A 20,975-nucleotide genomic window follows, 5' to 3' on the forward strand; every position below is an offset into this window, starting at 1 on the left:
AAGCTTGGCCATGGCATACTTCAAATCAGAATTTTATTTAGAGAGAGTTGTGTTCAAATTATTCAGTTTGATCCGATCAGCATACAACTCCTCATAAAGTTCATGTACACACTCTAGAGTTATATCATCATTGACAGCTTCCTGATCACCAAAATTACCAAGAGTAGATGTATTCAAGTAAACTGATTTTTCACTGGTGTTGCGACTTGGTGTTGCAACACCGGAGGCAACACCCAGTGGGTTGACTTGAAAACATTTCTTTGCTTTCAACAATGCAGCCAGGGAGGTATGATCTTCTTCATCATTCTGTTCTTGATCTCTGTCAGAGTCATCATCACTCAAGAACATAGTCATACCTTTGTGGAATCGATTTGCACATTCAATTGCATAGTGTCCATATCCTTTGCATTCCCTGCATTGCACATAATCAAAATACTTGGTATTAGATTCATGATTAACAACATACCTTGGTCGAGATGGTTCTCGAGTAGGTGACACCCTCAACAGATTTTCAGGAGCAGGAAAATTAGGGTGCTTAAATTGTTGTCCAAATTTTTGTTTTTTTCTTCTTTTCAAATAATTTTCAAACTTTTGGGTGATCAAAGAAATTGAATCTTCACATAAATCTGAATTATTGACTTCCGGTGGTCGGAATCTGACGTCAACAACCGGCACGTCCATGATAAACCTACAAAACAAAAATAACCAGAATCTCTCTTAGTAAGGTCAAGAGTTGGCTCTGATGCCACTTGATAGAAATCGTATTGTAATTGTAGGTTAAAATAAAGAGTCAGTGTTGTCCGCGGTGTCACAACATCAACGACAACACAGTGCAGCGGAAAATAAACAAAAATAAATAACACAAGAAATTAATTTTGCACGAGTATAAAAACTCGTGCGGGTGCCTTAGGGCTAAATATCACTAGTAAACGTAAGATCAGTCTTACAAAAATAATTCTAGTGATTTTACGAAAAGTCATTAAATTCTAAATTTCTCAACAAGTTGAGAAATCAAACTTGCATCCTAAATAATCAGAATATAAAAAAAATCAGATGCAACTCTCGTAGCCTAAATTGAAGAGGCAGAAAAGATCTTCGATCAACACAGTTCCCACAGTATTGTCTCTGATGTCTTCAACACGAACGACAGCACGGGGACAAGCAACAACGATAGTTGCAAAACTTCTTCAGAATCTTCGAATTCTTCTATGTGATTTTCTTTGAAAGCTCTTCTGAATTCTCCTCTGAAGTGTACGATTGTTTGTGCGCATTATCCTTTACTTATAGATGAGAGTCCAAGCAGAGAAAGGATTCCTTGTAGAGTCCTACATAAATAAGGAAATAAGTCTTTGTTATGAATTAGACTCTTTTGATAACATCTTGATAATATATGATAACAATAATACACAATATTTCCTTATCAAGATAATACTAAATCTAGGTAAATATTTTATCTCAATATTTTCGATAATAACACATAAATATTTACCCTATCATATCAATTCATATCTTGATAATATTTCATAAACATAAATCCTTTCAATTCGATATCAAGAAATAATTAAGTTAAATATCTATCCTAAATATATTATCGAGATCATAGAATATTTAACCATATCATATCAAATCTTTTGTCTAGAAGGCAAAATTCATTATTCTAATTAGCACGCTTAAGAAAAAGATTTTCAAGGAATTAATATTCCTTTCAAATTTATTCAAGATATGACTGTATTTTTTCAAGACATAGTTAATCGAAATATATTAATAAAAAATAAAAAATATATTATTAAATATAGTAGAAGCCTATACATCTCTGAGGCAAAAAAATGGTCTATATAATTGAAACATATTATGTATATATTTTTATGGTCTAAATAAAATATAATCTTGAAATTTAATGTAACGAGATAATCTTGATATTTACAAGATTTTATGGTAAAGGGGTCAAAATAATATACTATTTCAATGAGATTATAAAATTTTTAGATTTTATGTTGTTTCAAATTGAATAAAGTTTTATATAGACAATCAAATTTCAAGATTACATGTATATTATGGCCACTACTGGTACAATACTTAATGAGATTATAAAAATTTAAGAATTTTTGTTGTTTCAAATTGAATAAAATTTTATTTAGGCAATCAGATTTCAAGATTACATGCATATTACACCTACTGTGGGACCTACCCAAATGACTATAAAAGGGGCCACATGTTTCTTCATGAGTTTCATGAATAAAAATTTTCCTCCATCCATTCGGTAATGTTTTACTTATAATTCAAAATTTTTGTCATAGGGATTTATTTTTCTCTAGAAACTACAAAGTACATTTTGTTATCCCTTTAATTTCTCTAGTATTTGTTCTTGTTTATTTATGCATGTTAATTTTAATTTGTGTCCTAGTAACTTTGATCTTTAATATTTGCAGAACAATATTTGAGACGTGACGAATATGAATCAAGATCCGAAAAAATCTACAAAAAATATAAAACAATCGGAAAACGCTTCGTCGCCCGATGTCTCTCGTTTTTTCAAGCCTATGTTTGGCGAGGGCTTCTCGGAATATATGGTAATATAAATTCATTTTTAATGTTTTGAATGTTTCAAGTTTTTTTTTTCTTTTCCTTTTTGGATAAATACAATTTTTCAAATTGGGTTTGTATCTTCATTTTCAAAATCAGATCAATAATTTTGAGTTGTCATTTACTTGATTTATATTTCAAAACCAATTTTTTTCCCCTTTCAACTCTCTCGAAAAAAAATAGTTTCTTTCCAGTTGAGTTCATGCTAGCATAAAAGTAGTACGTTAATGCGGAATCCAATGGTCTATTACTGATTTGGGCATGTGGGATATGAACCATAGAGCCAAATTAAAATTGAACCATTAAATGCATATAAATCATAACTGTAAAAATACTATTCTTGTGCTAATATCTCATCACCGGTTAGTTCCATAAGGAAATCATTGATTTGAGATTATTGCATATAATTATGTTATATAGTTCTTGCCTCCCCAAATTGCTCCAACAATGAAACACTTGGTTGGTGAAGACATTCGACTCCAAGATTCGACAAGAAAAACATGGCCTGTTTCGATCTCATATGTCAATAGTCTCCTGGCATTCCACAAGGGGTGGGATGAATTTTTCATACAACACCATTTATCCATCGGACAAATAGTGGTATTCGAGCATGAAGAGGGATCGTTATGCTTTAATGTGAGAATATACGACACTGATGCGTGTGAAACGCTGGATTTTGATCAAGAAATTTGTGAGACCGATAAAAATGAAGATGAAGATGTTGGTGAAGAGATGTCATCCAATTGTGACACAGGTGAGGAGGTTTCTCAACCACTAAAAAAACCGGCATCTTCTGACGATTAAAACGTCATAAAACAATCGCATATTTGAATTTACTGATGGTAATTTATGTCGTTTAAATTATTTTTGCAATGTGTTTGAAGATTTTGATTTGGATTTGAAATAAATGGATTTTAGAATTTCTTTGGTGTTTGACAAAAATTTGAAATATGATTTGGAATTAATTTGACAAGTTAAAAATAATTTTATTTTATATTAAAAAAATTTGTATTCCTTATTTAAATTTTTTTTTAAATAATAATACGTATATCACTACTCTTAACAACTGATTATTTTTGAACATGTAAAACTATAAATTTAATCATTATGAAATTAAATAAAGTTATCGATTTTGATAACTTAGGTTTTTTATTAATAAAAAAATAGTTTTTTTAAGAGAAAGAAATAATTTATAGAATTTATTAAGTTATATAAAAATATTTTTTATTAGAATATGATCGTGCCGTGTGAATAGATTACAGAATTTGGATAAAATTTATTTTTTAAATCTTTTAAACTCAAATCTCATTAAAATTTTACCATTTTTAGTAAGAATTTAATTGAAATCACATGAAATAGCATTCAAATATCAATCATATTTTAAAATCTCGTTTTCTTAAAAACTAAAATAGTATTAGGATATCTATATCCCACCAAATTTTATCCAATTATTTGCTATCAAACACACCGTAACACGTTTTTTTTTTTTATAGAGAATATATCATCATATATCAGAAACACACTATTACGGTTACCATCATATATCAGAAACGCATTATTACGGTTGGTAACGTTTGCGACGCAACATTAGCGACGGTTCCATCAACACGGCGGATTAATTTCTGCTGAGCTTGACGACAGGTCATACAACCAACCGTCGCTACATGTCGCGTCAATTTCGATGTCGATGTGGTTGTTTATTTAGCGACGCTTTTAAAGAGAAGCGTCAGTTGTATTTGCTGATTTTATTTTAATCGTTATTTAAGTTAGCAGGCAGAGACGTGAATATTCTAACATATTTACATGATGAAACTGTAGGAAAAAATGAAGAGAAGACTGCAAATTCTCCTCTTGCCAATGAAGCTGAAATTCTCTTTCCTGGTGCGTTTATTGGTGAAATGATATCCACTTTTTCTCTTCTTATATGGTGTAAAATTCTGGTATTTGGTTGTTCCTCCACACATGACATCAATTTTCTTTAAAATGTCAATTGAGGTACAAGAAAGAATTATTTTAAATCCTCGACCTTTTGCGTCATTTTACGTACAATCATTCTGAAATAAAATTTTTCAAGTCGGGCCTTTTGCTATTTGTTTTGCCTTTTGTTGTTTGTTTCGACTTGTGTCATAACAATTTTGCTTTATCCTAACCACCGATTTGATTTTGGCTGTGCAGAAATACGTAAGAAATAATTATTGAATGAAGAATATTGGTGAGCAGGACTGGATCATTTGGATTTTGGATTTCGGCTTCAAGACTAGGGACCATACATATTTCAGATTAACTAGTGCTGTTTGTTATTCTGCATTTGAATTTTACAATTCTGCATTTGAATTTTACAAGACATATATACTTTCAGCTTCGTTTTTTTGCTTGGTTTTCTACATGTCGGGTTATTTGGAACGCAATCAAATCAATCCGAATTTTAGAACATACCATCACATTCAGATTTAAATTCAATCTTGAATTCGATTCAGAACGTTCGAATCGCTTATCCAAATTTGAGTTTTGATCCCTATGTTCGAGCTTAAACAAGCTAAAACTATTATTAGTTTTGATCTAGTGTTCTGCTCCCTCATCTATTCCTACTTGCAACTTCCTTCTTTATCAGAACATAGGTTCGGGAGAAATTTAGCATGATATCCCGAATGTTGTATCTAACGGTTGATGTTTAATAATGTACCTCATATGCATTGATAAATGTCTATTGTTAGATATATAACACGTTAATTTATTAATCATCATTGTTTTGTCCAATGTTTGGCTCAAATTCTTCCAAAGATTAGTGACATACATCATTATCTAATTCAAATATATGGATTTAAAATCTTTATATTATTAATCTATCATCATCCAATTCATGAACCAAGCGATGCCTAAAAGGTACTACTCTGAGAGTAGCATCTCATTACCTCATATTTAGGCAAACTAGAGCGAAGGCACCATAAATAGACTTCATCTTGAAAGAGTAACTGATACCAATAACCCAAGGGTCAGCAGAACTACTATATATGTAGTTTACTGAATCAGGATGGTTTCTACAAGTTACAGCCCCTTTGTCAGCATCAAAATTGCCGCACGACCTATCATAAGTTTGAATCCAATATGTACATTGTGATATACATATATGTATGTTTTTTTACGACCTCGACTCTACAGCCAGTTGGGCTTAGTCTTGCCGGGCAATGGATTTTCAGCAACTTTGGCGAGCGAGCGGTACTGCAGTTTCACACTTTCTGCATTATCCAAAGTCTTCACTACGTACCTGTCGGTTTCAAAGTAGACAATGTCTAAAATGAGCTCTTCAAACTCAAATGAGGTAAATGGGACGGACAGAGAGTAAAATGTGCTTTTCCAAATCAAACGAAGTAAAACAATTGACTCTGACTGACACGAGAGAAATCTTCCACAGAGACAACTTTTTTAAAACAAAACAAAACAAATTTCTTTATACCCGACCCAACTGAAAAAACAGGCATACCACGTACATGCACCTCAACTGTCCCCCTGCTTATTTAACCTAATTGACACACTTCCGCCCTATCACGGTTTCAAAATCATGTTTCTGTCCCAAATTAGGATTACTTGCATACACATATATCTACCGTAATCGCCTACAAACCAGGTTAGCAAGTACATTGGTGATTGGCTTGCACTTACTGAATAAAGTTTTAAGGAGCACAAACTTGTCCAAACAAAATCTGATGATCTGAAGATCACTTGTCGAATCATTAACATTTAAGTTAAACGTCTTCAGGTCAAGGTGATGAACAAATATCTTTTGTGCATGATCTATATAAAGACCAGTGATGCCCAACTCGCCAAACTTCTTATTCTCAATCAATCGTTTTAGCATACACCTGAAATGATTTTTCCCTATGTAGAACTTTTCTTCAGGCAACCTCGAAAACATCTTAAAAGTGTATTTCGATCCGATTAGAATTGTCGCTTAAGAATTTGTTCCCAAGTTCCGGAGAAGAGTTTAAAAGGTAATGGTTTTACTATGTTACATTTTTCCATAACAAATATTAAAGTGTGGTAACACAAAGTAAAGAGGGTTTCTAAAATTTGATGCTTTAAAATCGAAGTTCATGTAGAAAAAACAGAAGAAAGCTTACCAAATCACCCACCAACACGAATTGAAGACTACACGACAATAAATTCTTTAAAGTTTAGAATGCAGCACATATAGGCATAACAATAAATTCTAATTCTCTCTTGCTCCCTTTTCTACCCCACTCTTTCCTTTGAGAAACAAAATTAGGATTGGCATCAAGAATGAATTAAAATTTTAACTTCTTAGGAATCAGATTAAACAAATTTATAAAGAACATGCAATTATCCAAACAAGTCATAACAAGAAATGCATATACTGTATTAAACTTTCCAGTAAGAGAGAGATCGCATTATTAAGAAAGAGAATTACCATCCATTCAAGCATTGTGCGGTAACAATTGCCTCACGTCCTACAAAACGTGGAGGTGTTCTCTTGTTACCCTGATTCAATTTTTCTCTGTTAGTAGTTAGACATAGCTCATCAAGAGGTTTATATGAAATTTTAACCTTTAAAAAAAAAACAAAAAGAAAGAAAGAAAGAGCACTTTCCCAAGACCTTTATAATAACCCTGTCAGTCACCGAGAAAGGAAACTGAACACCTCTTCCTCTCAAGTGATCTGCAAGCATAGTGTCTCCATAGGTTCCCTTGTCCTACAAAAGCAAATGAAATAAACATCAGTTAGAAACAACAGCATTACTAGGAAACACAGGCATAATCACGGAAAAATATGAATAATCAAATCAGCTAGGCCTCCCTTTTTTTCCATAATCCAATCCATAAAAAGATTGGTTTCACAATATCCAGAATCAAATTTAAGGAGCTTTTCTTTTTCAAAAAACAAATATCAAAGAAAGAAAAATAATGCAGAGTCAGGACAACAGACATTCTGACAAACCATGTCATATCTTTCCTTTCTTCGTTTTGAAGTTCGGCTAACTTGCAATTCTTCTTCCCGTTGGAATGCCTGGACAGCTATGCGTAAAGCTACACAAAACAAAAACAAAAACAAAATCACAACATAATCATTGTTTCATTGTAGCCAGTTGATACAATTAGTAGAGCACAGAAACTTTAGCTTTCCGAGATCTCTGAGAAGAAAATTACAAATATAAGTATGTAAATTAATGTTGGAAAATGGATAAATATTCTGAATCTAAGTAGAATAAATAAAATAAAAATAATTTTAATTTGACAGATGAGTACACAATTTGTGCGTCGAAACCTGCCAGGAAAGTATCAAGTGGTGTAGGTATTTCAAACTACTGTACAAAATAACATCTCCGAGCCTTATGCACAGATCAACAAGACTACAACACATGCTATAAGAAGAGAACACAGAATCGGTACTTCTCATCAAATTAGATTGAACTTTTTTGAAATAAACAATGAATAGTTCAGCTTACACAAATTCGGAGCAATTGAGTTCTCAGATACTGGTTGCGAACATGTGCAGCAAGCTTTCTGAAAATACATTTAGAATAATAATTGGAAGTCATTTATTTATTTACCCCGATCTTGAAAAAATGATTAAAAATTTTATTTGATTCCTTTTCAACAAACAAAAAATAAATAGAAAACTGAAAAGGAATCTCAGACCTAAACAACAATAACATGATCAAAGTAAATAAGAGTTGAGAGCATAGCCACTATTACTTTATTACAAACAAGAACAGATAAGATGATGAATTCTTTGAGAAATTCAAAATATCAATCAGACATCATGCAAAAAAAGCCATTTTAAGCAGTTAGCTTTGGTAGCAAAATGAAGCCTTGCAAGTTGCAAGGCCACTAGAATGGTAAGATCAGAAATTAGGATCCTAGTGTCACAGTTAGAGTGATCCCTGATAACCATCACACTAAGTCCCATCAGTCATCACCCAACCCGAGAAAAGGTGTGCATCTGAAATTCATCCATCAAATTCATGTCACTGGTTTTATCCAAACAAATTATTGAAATAAAAAAATGTCAGCGCAAGAAATTTACTATAAAATGTATCTAAAAGAAGCTAATGAGAATAGTCATTCCTAGAACTTAAGTTCATCAAGTAGGAGTGAGTCTCTGGATTAGCAATGACAAGCGACTTCGACATGAAGAGGGCCTTATTTTCTAATTGCCAATAAAATAGTTCGAAACACGGCTATTGCATATTTTGCAATAGTTGAGGTTAGAATTCAATGAAGTAGAATGAAAACCATTCTCTAACACAAGAAAACAGAATAAAGTAATTAAGAACTTACCAGTCTAATTATTTGTTCAATACCACCACTACCAAAGGAATGTCCACAAGGTAATATCATCGCATCATCCATAAGTTTGCCGCTGTGAAGAGATGATGTAACATTAAATATATAAAGTAACTTGAAATCAGATACGGTGGTTTTTCAGAATATCACATGGCAAATCTCCTTAATGAAATGGATCATTTAAGACATATACTGCAGAAAAGTTGAGATTCCGTTTCCTCATAACTATCATAAGCATTACACAACCAAGCTAATAGCTCAAAAGACGAGAATAAACATAGAGGCAATGAGATCATTCAGAAAAAATAAAAATTCAGAGTACATGTCCAAAAGTGCACAAATAATGAAACATTCACCAAGTCCAGTCTCACATTACTTATCACTGTCAATTTCAGAGCACAAATGTTGAAGGCTCCTGCTTTTTAGTTAAACTGATACGAGTTCAGTTTTAGTAGCAAGAAGAGAGTGCTCGATTTTACTAGCGTCTAAAAGTGGCAGATAGCAGTTATGGGAAAATACTATTATGTGTGTGCTAGTTTTTACCAGCGAAAGAAGAGTATGTTCTCGATTAGGAGTGTCCATATATTTTCTTTTGTAAATCTTCCTTATTTGTTATAAACTTTTAGGTTGTGATTACTTGGGGTGATTAAAATGAGATAGGGCTATTAATCCCAACCCATTCAGTGTTTACTAACAAAAATGAAAATTTTCTTAGTTCCAAAGGCCCGTTAATAATTGGATTTGGGCATGATTTTTAGTCCTTAATTTGACCGAGGATAAAAACATATTTGGTATATATAAATGGAAACAAGTATGAATATACCCTTCCTTCAGAATCTTTGGTTTGTATAAATGGAAAGAAAAGGACAGATTTGGGATTTTTCGTTTAATCCCACTTTTAATCAATCAAACAAATCATATTGTTATTTATCGATAATACCTACACAATCCTATTCCGGAATGTAAACACAACCTTAGCAAACATCAGTAATACCTTGTGTTGTGTATTGTTTCATCGATCTGTTTCATTACTTGCTTCTGGAAATTCTGTTTATAACGGACTAGAGGCATTACGAACACATAGTTGACCAACATACATCCCAAAATATTTAGCATTTCAACCGACTTGAAACAATTAGTTATTGTTACTACTATTAAAAATTTTAACACTTTAATGGCTGAAAGGCCAAAGCCCATGTTTTTTTATTCATTAGAAATTCTCAACCTCCAGTCCATTAGCCAACAAGTTAAAAATCCTAAAACCCTATTCTTATACCACTCCGCTCTATCATTCGTGCCACCATCTTCTTCCGCCTCATACTTTTACTTTCACTTAAATCTGAAACTCTCATTTCCCTTTCTCTTAGTGCTCTTCACTTCCAATTGAGCATAAGACTAGCAATCATGGAATGATGTGAATATTCAGACGTGGTTGCTTGAACTTTTAAAGATAGAAGACGAAATAAAAGAGGGAAGTCTAGATCTGATATTACTATTTCATGATCATCGAAGTTCATACCGAATACTGATAAATTCATTAATTTATTTAATTATATGAATGTATGTATATGTTATCATTTTCGTAATCTGAAAATATTTCAGAAACAAATTTGGCCAACTCCGACGCACTTTCAGAATTTGATTTCTTTTTTTCTTTTGGACACCTGAAGACATGTCAGACGTGTGTGTCGGTGTTGTGCCAGACAAGCCTACATTCATTATTGCCAATGAAAAATCTACCAAATCTGTGCATTCTTGGGGTGTAAAATCATTGCATATATGTCTAACAGGAGGGGTGCAGATAATTCACGGATGTTCTTATCTCAACGGCTCTACCTAGTCTAAAACTGTTCTCTTTTTTGGATAAGTTAGACATTACTCATATTGATTCCGCAAACAATTATGGAATGTAAAAAGTTGAAGATGTCCTCCCACCTAAAAAACTAGTTTTCAGGGTTTGAATTTTCCTTTTTATCTTGGGCTCAAAGGTTATTGTTTTGGTTGACTTGACACTAACTTGATTGCTCTGGTTGAGCAGGCGCGACAGAACGGACAATCAAGGTAAAAACTACCATCAAGTTAACCTCTAACCGGACAGCATCATAACATGTATTAAAGTGCTTGCACCACGTCGGTGTGGGCTTTCAAGAGGTGGGGACTTCTACATGACCCACATCATTTGTATAGATAATTGTTTAGCAATTAATAAGCTCGAGTGACTCGACCATGAAACGAGCTAGTCTATTCACTTTGAGCTCTCATATAGGGCTTATGCACTAACAGTACCAAGTTAATACCGAGTCTATAGAACAATCAAACAAGCATGGTCTCGGGTATCAACCGTCATATCTAATTCACTCAACCGAATCTATAAAGAGACAAACATAACAGGATAAACTCAGGTATCAATCATCATACTAATTCATCCTATCGATCAGAGCAAGACCATGCATGCACGAAAAATGAAATCTCATCTCGTCTAATCTAACCTTTTAAAGGCCTATACTTTTGTTGTGTACTCCTACTTTCCAAAATAATTAACCTCTCAATACATAAATAAATACCATAAAAAAGCAGATGCAAAATGTTTTCCACCTCATACTCCAAATTGCATAGATGATACAATAAGGCATCATTTGACACATAAAGGCATCATTATCTCTAAATGAAAAAAATTAGGAAACACAGAAATTACAAAGTTTTATATATCCTTCAATCACACACATACACTAAAGAAACTTCCAGGTCAAACGCAAGTACCAATTTTGAACATGAAAGAAAAATACTCTTACGTTAGAGGGTCAGATAGAATTCCCCTCAAGGACTCCCCAGATTCACTCAAACACAAGTTATCCTTTCTCCCACTAAATGTACATCCATTCTCCATCCCCACAGTATCTTTTTGTCCTGACGAAGAACTCGGACCATCTCCCTGGTTCAAGTATGCTGAGTAGTAAATTTCCCCTCCAGCATTTCTCATTTCACAAATACGTTGAATCTCATTATTGTTTTCCTTTCCACTCCTCCCGGCATTCCCTTCTTTGATTTCTACTATAAACAGTATTTAAAATTTCAGAAATAAACCGTATAAATTCGAATTTCTAAGAATCGTATAAAGGTTTCATTTTTATAAAGTTATTCATAACTCACCCACGGCAGAAGTGTCTCTGTTTTTGTGACTACTAAAGTTAGCACTAAACCTTTCTTGGTTTCCGTCACTGATTTTGGCCACGGTGACAATATTATCCACGTTATTTTCTTCCTCTTCTTCGTCGCCGTCGTAGTCATCGTCTTCGTCATCATCCACAGAAGCGTTTCCACCTGAGTCGCGGTAGTTAGCATTCCAATGGTGGCGGAACCCGGCGGCTTGAAGTGAGGGGGTATGAAAGTAGTTGGGCTGGTGATCGATGAAGCTGGAAGTAAGCTCACGGGTGGATGTCTTAGGGTCACCAACGGTGGCGGCACGGATGTGAGGAGGCTGCGGGGCACACGCGAAAGCTTCCGGGAACACAAGCTGCGGTTGAGGGAGTGAGCTTAGGGCTTGCCGAGGCGGGACCGTACCGATTTTTTCAGAAGCCATTTCCGGAATTTAGAAGAACAATGGTAGAAAGAGGAACCCCGGAGAGGTGGAAATTGAATTAGGGTTAGGGTGTGGGAAAAGGAAGCGACGACGTTTCAGGTTTCAGGTGATGTTCTTCCAGGTCAAGGGATTATGATGTGACCGAAGGCTAAGGTCAACATCAATCTACGTTGACTTTTGACTCTGACCGGTATATAATTCTAGGTTTAATTAATGGGTTATTTGGGAATCAGTTCCTAATATCAAGTATAAATTAAGAATCAGTCATTGTGTTAGGAATTTTTGTTTGAACTCCCCGATCTCACTTTTTTTTCATGGATAAAAAATAGTACAAAAATTTAAATATACGGTACTAATATATAATATTTGAGTACTCATAGTTTCAGATCTAGTACAAAAATCAAGATTTTGAGTATAACATTTGAATTACTTTATTACTACCAAAACTTATTATACATACATGTTTATGTACAAAATATTTATTTTTATTTCAAAAAAAAATGTACAAAAAATTTATATTAAAATATGTGTTCATCAATTTTTTTGACATATATTAGTATTTTAAAAATCATAAAAATTAACAATTCTTTTGGTATTAATTTAAGATATTTGAGTACAAAAATATTTAATTTACGTATTGATTTATATATTTTTGGCATTAATTATTTCAAATTGAGTACAAAATCATGATACAGAGACTGATTTGTGGGCCCAGTGAGTAGACACAAACTTTTAATGGATCAGGGAGTGCACAAAAAAAATAACCTGACAGGGACTGAATTATAATAAAACATGTGATGGAGGGATTTTTTAAGAGCAAATTGGTGATAAATCCCCAAACCCAAACTTGACTTTGCCCTAGCTCCCTACCCATAAGATTCTTTGCAATAGCTCCCTAGGACCACAAAACTTGAATATTTAATTGTTTAATTCTTGTACTGGATTTATGTTTTTTTATGCTTAAAATCTAAAGACTTTATACTAAAATCTGAAGATTTTGTGCTTATTCATGGTACAAAAGAATTATCCGTAAAAATGGTATCAGAGCCTTAGGTTAATTATTCAGACATAATATTATTCGTTAATTCATGTTTTTCTTTATTGAGGAGAAGATTTTTTTTTTTAAGATGACTTCAAACGAAGGTTTGAATCAAGGGGATTTTATTCATATGAAATCCTATAAACAAGTTAATATATTCACAATAGATTACTTACAACAGGTTGTGATTAATGCTCTTAATTTTGAAGAGATAAAGAAAAATGATTTCTAACTCTCAATTTTTAGAGATTACCCCAGATTCCTCTAAACTCTCCGGAGATCTTAGAGAAATTCAAAAGACGGTACAATATTACAGCAATCAGCTGTATGAAATACCTCGGAAAAATTGAAGAAATCCTTAAGAAACAAGAAGAAATTCTTGGAAACCTAAAGGATCTTCAAAATAAAATCATAAATCTAGAACACACTTCGGGTTCTAGAAAAGAAAATACAGGAGAAAGGTTACCACTCTCATTTGGTACCGAACCTTTGTTACATCAGAAAGGTAAAACCAAAATGGTTCAAAAACCTTTAACCAATGATGAAATGATGATTAATCTTATAAAAGCAGCATCAGAGAAAAACACTATCTGATGACTACTTTAGAAAGATTAAATCTCGAGGATCTACAAGATCTTGCGGATTCTTTTGCGAATCTCAAAGTAGTAGATTTAAAAATGAATTCCCCTGAGGGTGAACAACCCATAGGGAATCCCCCAAGATATGTGGTTAAAACAGAAGAACCACATAGTGAGTTCCAAGTTGGAGAAAATTCACATCCAGCAGAAACTAGATCAAGAAGGAGTAAAATCCCACTCCATCAAACTCCTTACGGAAAAACTGTTTTAGATCCAATACATCCTTACGGGGTTATGTTAAACCTTGATGTTTTGGACTTCAAAAACAGAGAAGATCTTATAGATGATTGGACGTCAGCTATGAGAATAGCAGCAGGGACATTAGATCTCAATAAAGAAGGATTCATTAAACTTCTAGAAATGAGTCTAATGGGATCTGTTAAGATCGCATGGGAGATGACTATGCCAGAAACTAAGGAATCAATCTTAGCAGGAGAATCCCTCAGCGAGATTGGAGAAAGAATGGTCACCCTATTTAAAGCACAATTCATAGGGGTAGACTATTTCAATAATCAAGATACAAAAAAAAAAGAAAATATACTCAAGCTCTTTATAGCCTCGAGTTACATGATATCTTCTTAGTTGATGAATACATTATGTTATTCACTAAACACAGATGGAATTCGGGAGTCGAGGAAAATATAGCTATTCAGCTATTTTTTGCAAAAATGCCAAGTCCCTGGAGAGAAATGCTGATTAAAGAATATGTTCCAGACAATCTTGATACATTGGCAAGACGTGCCTCCTTTTTGAAAGAAAAATTAGCAGAATGGTGTCATATGGCAGCATTACAGAAGAACTACAAGAAAATAAGGGATATAGATAAGCGTACACCTTTGTGTTGTAGAGAAAATGATCTTCCAACGATCATTGGAAACAGATCACATGGATTTAAAAGGAAGAAATTCAGAAATAATCTCTATAATAAAAGAATGAAAAGTTCTTGGAAACCAAGAACATTTTGGTCCAAACAAAAGGCCAGATCCTATAGATCAGGTAGAAGAAGTGGACCTACAAGAACATCCCCAGCAACAGGCTTATCACAAAGCAGGGGAAGAACACCATCAAGAAGAACTTTCAGAAAAACTCATACAAGAGCAAGTGAAAGTTTCAAGGATTGCAACTGCTGGACATGTGGAGCAAGATGACATATATCTACAAATTATCCAGAAAACGAGAAAAAAAGAGTTAAACTCTTTGAAGCAACACCAGATATAGATGATGCGGTATTTTTTCAAGATCTAGTCCAAGTATATCAATTTTAGGATATCCCCTCAGATGAAAGCATATACGAAGAAGAGATATTGTTTAGTCGAGAAGTTTTTGAAGCTGAATCAGAATCAGAATCAGAGTAAAGAGAAAGTGTTTCGCCATGGAACACATGAAAGTTTGGCTGGGTTCTTTAGTCAAACCACGATATCTCATAATATGATCCAAAGGATTATGAGAGAAAATCCAACATTACAGAAGTACCAAGGATTTTCGGCAGGACAAGTTGAAAGAGTCTTAGAAAACCTAGGGCTAAGACAAAGAAGACATAATTTGATTTATAAGGTATCCAAAAGTGAAATTGCGATCCCTATGGAACTAACCATTAATCAAATTGAAATACAATTAATTCCCTTTGAAGAAATTCGAGAAGAATTACAGAAATTAAAAGCAGAAGTAGCAAAGACAATGTTTTGGATTCATATTGGAGCAATCCAGATTATGATCAAGGCTACTTTTAAATAGTAAATAGATTCACCCATAGATATCGTAGTATGCGATAAAAGAATGGGGAATATACAAGATGCGGTTCTAGAAACTATCTCGGGAAATTTATGTGCAGACAAAATTATGGGAGTTATTTATCCAAAAATATCCTACAATTTAGCTGATAGAGAATTTAGTCGAGCCTTGACTTTGCATCAAAACTTCAAGAAAAAAAGACTAATAAAGGAAGGTAATAGTCATATTCTATTACGTATTAAATTTCATATGTTCTTTCTAATACTCATCATTCTGAATTATTTATTAGAAATGAGTTCATTAAAATTCCAGAGATCTTTGGGAAAGTTGCTCAAGCAATATACCCAGAAAGAATCGAGTTTCCTTTAATTCAGGAAACAGACATTCAAATTCAAGACAGACCAGTTCTATACAGAGACTTTAAAATAGAACCCCGAAGGTTATCTTTCCAAGGAGACAGAATGACAAGCAGGAGATAAGACAAATCTCCTATTCAAGAAATTCCACCAGAAGAAAAAGAGTTTTTTATAATAGGAAAACTTAGATCTCCAGAAGGATGGAAAGAAGTGAAAATAGTATTCAAAATTACAAGTCATCGAAACTTGTTCCCTTGTAACTCGATTTACTATTTGGAACAACAGGAAAAAGGAACTTACCAAGGTGTGATAAATATTGGAGAATTGGAAGTTCAAATATGGGGAATTCCAGGAAAAGAAATGGATCAACTTATTCTTGGTCTAGAATTCCTGGAGGACCATAAACCATGGAAACGCCTTGAAAAAGGAATAGAGTTCATGGCAAAAGAAAAGACTTGGAGGATTCAATAAGAATTTTACGAAATGGAAAACCAAGAGAATTGGATAAGGGACAATCCCTTAATCAGATTCGAGAACTATGTTCACAGACAGAGGAAGAAGCAACATTTGAAATTAGTAAGTCATGAACATGATTTACTAGAACGTATTGAAGAAGTAGAAAGAAGTAACCATACTCTACCTTCTGAGGCCTTAGGGAAACTAAAGGTAAATAGTCTTAATCGGATTACTGAGTTACAACACAGTCTGTTATAAATGGCGGGGCCATTTAGTAATCCCTTTAAAAAATGACAACAAGTCCTTTCTTCATATACATTCCGATAGGGATGTTATATGAACAATATAAGGCTGAGTATTTTGCAGCTTATATTGACTCGGGAGCAGGAATTTGTACAGCAAAAAGATGAGTCTTCCCTGAAGAATGTGAAGAGGAATTGCCAAAAATTGTTGGACGAGATTTCTCTCGAAGAATTTTAATTCTTTGCAAATGAATAAAACAAGCAGAGATCCTTATGGGAGGTGCAGGTCAAATACCTTGGTTCAAGGTAAAAACACCACCAATCTATTTTCATGATACAGGAGCTGATATCCTGTTAGAAAATAACTTCTTACAAATGTTTAAGAAGTACACACAAGACAATGAGTTAAGAAGACTTATGTTCACTACAATTTGTGATCATAAAATTATCGTTCAAAGACTCAAGGTTGCTTTTTATCGATAATTGCCGATAATATTTCGCAGCCAGCGTGGTGATAAAAAACAACTTTTTCACCCAAAAATGAAAGATCCAAGAAGGTTTGGAGAAACCATGTTGAAAATAACAACAGAACAAGAACTCCAGACAGAGGATATGGAGCTTCTCAAGGTAACTCTAAATCACAGAGATATAGAGTTAGAGAATAAAGTATCCCTTGAAGATGTCAAAAAGAGGCTCAAAGAAAGTTACAACGAGCATCCTTTGGCATGGTGGGATAGAAATCAACTCAAAGCCAGTCTTACTCTAAAGGAAGACAAATAGTATGAATTCGTCAGATATAAGCCTATCTCGATGAACATAACAGATCAAAGGGATATGAGAATGATTATCAAGGAACATTTGGACATTGGTTTAATCAAAGAAGGAGTTTCACCATATAGCAGCCCAGGTTTTCTGGTTAGAAATTATGGTGAAATAAAAAAAGGGAAACTCAGGCTAGTTATTAACTACCAAGATATTAATAAAATTCTTGAGTTTGATGGGTACTTCATACCGAGTAGAGAACACCTAATTAGCTGTGTAAAAAATGCTAGAGTGTTCTCAAAATTTGATTGTAAGTCCGAATTTTACTAGATTCGAATGAAAGAAGGAAGTAAGAAATTCACAACCTTCTCTACTCCACAAGGACACTATATTTGGGAAGTTATGCCTATGAGATTAGCTAATGCACCCCAGATATTTCAAAGAAAATGGATAACCTTTTTAAAGATTATTTCAACTTTATGTTTGTTTATATTGATGATATTCTTATAGCATCAAAAAATATAGACGAACACGTTAAACACTTAGAGATTTTCTCTAAAATTTGTAAACAAGAAGGACTGGTTTTATCTGAAAAGAAAGCAGTCATAGCAACGAGGAAAATTGAATTTCTCGGTATTGAGATTGATGAAATTGGAATAATTCTACAACCCCATATTGTGGAAAAGGTAAAGAATTTTTCAGATAAACTCAAAGATGTAAAACAACTCCAGAGTTTTCTTGGAGTAGTTAATTTTGCAGGGATGTTCATTAACAATCTAGCAATATACAGAAAGGTATTCAGTCCTTTGTTAAAAAAGGATGTTAGGTTTATATGAACCGATGACCATACTAAAGGGGTAAACCAATTAAAAGAGATATGTAAGAATCTCCCAAAAATGGCTATACCCGTAGATGAAGATGATCTGGTATTATTTACGGATGCCAGTGACGATTGGTGGGCAGAAGTCCTTACCAAGATCACTCCAGATGGGAAAATACCATGCAGATACTGTAGCGGTCTTTTTTCAGAATCTGAGGGCATTAGATGACATATCAACGAGAAGGAATTTTATGCAGTTAGAAGGGTTTTTGAAAAATGGTCATTATTTTTACTTGCTAAAAAATTCACTCTGAAGGTTGATAACACCCAGGTAAAAGCTTTCCTGAAAAATAAGATTGAATCTAAACCTGAGAAAACTAGGTTATTAAGATAGCAAGAATTATGTCAAAATTATATTTTTGATATTGTTATTATTAAATCTCATAAAAATATTCTTGCAGATTTCTTAACAAGAGATGGAAGGCAGTGACGTGGATTCCATCATGAAAATGCAGAGGCATCTCAGGGAACACCTTGGGTTGCTTCAAAACGAGTTCAACCAGTTAGTCATTAATGCTGAAATGGCCGGCAGGTTACAACAAGCTGATCGGATCAAAGTATCTAATCGAATTACAGGATGTATGCAAGCTCAAACACAACTATGGGCTGCTATTCAAGGGCCAATTATGAAGGCTATAGAGAAACCATTGGTTTCTCATAAACAAGATATGCTAAAACCATTGGTTTTACAAGAACAAGAAATACAGCCACCGGTTGTGAAACAAGATGTTGAGGAATCTAAAACTCAAGAAACAAGTGCTAATCTATCATCAGCCTTTGATGATCTGGATGAAGCAATAATTGATGAGGATAACTTATCAAGTCAACCTTTCGCCTCTGGGGTAAAAGAGGAAGAGATCAATCTTAGGCCCAACACTGGCAAGTGCAAATCTAAGATTGATACTAATCCATCTATTATTTCTCCATTCCAGGTTTATCAACAAAGGTGGGAAAAATTGAATACAAGGAGTGAAATCAACCCGAACACTTGCAGGGTTGATGTTGCAGGAATATATCCAAGGGTTTGGCTAAAAAATAATGTCAATCCTAAAGATGTAAAACTCTGGTATGAATTTGAGGCTTTGGCCTCGGTTTATACAACATCACCAAGCTTTCCGGAGATATCACAGTTACCAAAATGGATCCAGGAAGCAGTCCAAAAAACATGGGCAAATAATGATCATTTGGCTAGAGGAGATGTGCTTGAGTTATACTTTTTCAGTGCAACTCCAGAACCAACAGTGAAAGGATCACACGAACCCTTTCATTTTATCAAGCTGAGGAGACCTGATATAAACAGTCATAAATTTATCAAGGATCCTAAAACTGAAGAAATATCCTTGGTGTCCACTTTCGGGGAAAATGAGATCTCAACCAGAAGGGCATGGGGTATTTGGGTCTATCTTACTGAGATGGATAAAGTCAAGTTTCCATTCAAATTTTATCAGAATTCTATGAATGGATCGTTCCTGTTAAACACAATGACAAGAAAAACTACGGCTTTCGCGGAAAAACTCTTCGAAAAGAAGAGAAATCTTTTGTGGAACAACAAGCTGTCGGGGAGTAAAGAAACTCGCCGAAAATTCTGTAACATGGCTCATATTGGACGATGGTCAGAGAATATCTGCCTAGAATGCCCAAATCAGAAAGAGCCAGAATTTGGAAAAACCTTTAGACCCCGAACGGATCGAAAGGATTTTTCCGAGACAAGCAAAGGTGGACAAGAACCACCGAAGATGCGTTTTCACAGGGGCATACTTCAAAAGCAAAAGATGCCCCAACAACAATAAAGCAGGCATGTGAGGATAATAAAGCCAAAAAAAAGTGGCAGACATGTGATTCCTCCACTAGTAAAAGATGTCATCAATAATGGCATAAAAAATTCAAGACAGCTGCCTCCTCCACTAGTAAAAGATGTCATCAATAATGGCATAAATAAATACAAGACAGCTGTGAGATTCCCTGAAATTTCTCGGTGAAACGAGTGGAACTACAGCTATAAATACAGGCATTTGAGGAAGCTGAAGATATCGATCATTCCCTTCAGTTTTCTTACAAATAAATTGTTGTAATATTTCTCTCTCTTTTTATTAAGTTTTTTTTTATGTATTTCAAGAACAAGGCTACTATGAGTAGCTAAACAAGTTGTCTTCTCATCTTCAAAGGAGTTGATTTATGTAATAATATTATGTCTGAATAAATTTCCTAAATCTCTCGTTCTTTCATGTTCATATTTTATAATTAAATTTATATACCATACGCCTTAAGGTAGAAAACGAATTAAGGCTGTGCTGGGTGTCGTTGAAGGAGCTTGTGTAGAAACCATCTGTTGCGACTGCGTGGTTGGAGTGTGAGGAGCACTTCGTAAAACTCGGCAGGTATGACCCGACGACATTATGGTCAAAA

General features: G+C 34.0%; 2 protein-coding genes across 5 annotated transcripts; one reads left to right on the forward strand and one right to left on the reverse strand.

Moving 5' to 3' along the window:
• The first annotated feature begins 2,460 nt into the window (after nt 1-2,460).
• Nucleotides 2,461-4,858, forward strand: LOC140885504 (B3 domain-containing protein Os02g0598200-like). The gene is made up of 4 exons (XM_073292487.1): nt 2,461-2,570; nt 3,004-3,337; nt 4,402-4,464; nt 4,759-4,858. The coding sequence occupies exons 1-4, from the start codon at nt 2,541-2,543 to the stop codon at nt 4,773-4,775; spliced, it is 444 nt and encodes a 147-aa protein (XP_073148588.1). The 5' UTR covers nt 2,461-2,540; the 3' UTR covers nt 4,776-4,858.
• Nucleotides 4,859-5,505: 647 nt separating this feature from the next.
• LOC140881240 (U-box domain-containing protein 62) lies at nt 5,506-12,554 on the reverse strand. 4 transcript variants are annotated; one of them, XM_073286393.1, is made up of 8 exons: nt 12,036-12,554; nt 11,678-11,933; nt 8,880-8,961; nt 8,045-8,102; nt 7,525-7,625; nt 7,196-7,291; nt 7,010-7,080; nt 5,506-5,848 (listed from the first exon to the last, which is right to left on the reverse strand). In XM_073286393.1, the coding sequence occupies exons 1-8, from the start codon at nt 12,463-12,465 to the stop codon at nt 5,737-5,739; spliced, it is 1,206 nt and encodes a 401-aa protein (XP_073142494.1). In that variant the 5' UTR covers nt 12,466-12,554; the 3' UTR covers nt 5,506-5,736. The 4 variants fall into 4 exon arrangements, with proteins under 4 accessions (XP_073142494.1, XP_073142496.1, XP_073142493.1 ...); XM_073286395.1 differs by having other exon boundaries at nt 5,507-5,848; nt 7,537-7,625; XM_073286392.1 differs by having other exon boundaries at nt 5,508-5,848; nt 11,678-11,936.
• Nucleotides 12,555-20,975: the final 8,421 nt, after the last annotated feature.

Source organism: Henckelia pumila, chromosome 2 (assembly GCF_033568475.1).
Source record: "Henckelia pumila isolate YLH828 chromosome 2, ASM3356847v2, whole genome shotgun sequence".
Classification (NCBI taxonomy): domain Eukaryota; kingdom Viridiplantae; phylum Streptophyta; class Magnoliopsida; order Lamiales; family Gesneriaceae; genus Henckelia; species Henckelia pumila.

Excerpts from the sequence above, each read along its gene's own strand:
- LOC140885504 (XM_073292487.1), top strand. The coding sequence starts at position 2,541 with ATGTTTGGCGAGGGCTTCTCGGAATATATG. Across the intron at positions 2,571-3,003 it reads AGGGCTTCTCGGAATATATG|TTCTTGCCTCCCCAAATTGC; the intron begins GTAATATAAATT and ends TATGTTATATAG. Across the intron at positions 3,338-4,401 it reads GTCATCCAATTGTGACACAG|GAAAAAATGAAGAGAAGACT; the intron begins GTGAGGAGGTTT and ends ATGAAACTGTAG.
- LOC140881240 (XM_073286392.1), bottom strand. The coding sequence starts at position 12,465 with ATGGCTTCTGAAAAAATCGGTACGGTCCCGCCTCGGCAAGCCCTAAGC. Across the intron at positions 8,962-11,677 it reads ATTCTATCTGACCCTCTAAC|CGGCAAACTTATGGATGATG; the intron begins GTAAGAGTATTT and ends ATCTCTTCACAG. Across the intron at positions 7,292-7,524 it reads ATGACATGGTTTGTCAGAAT|GACAAGGGAACCTATGGAGA; the intron begins GTCTGTTGTCCT and ends TTGCTTTTGTAG.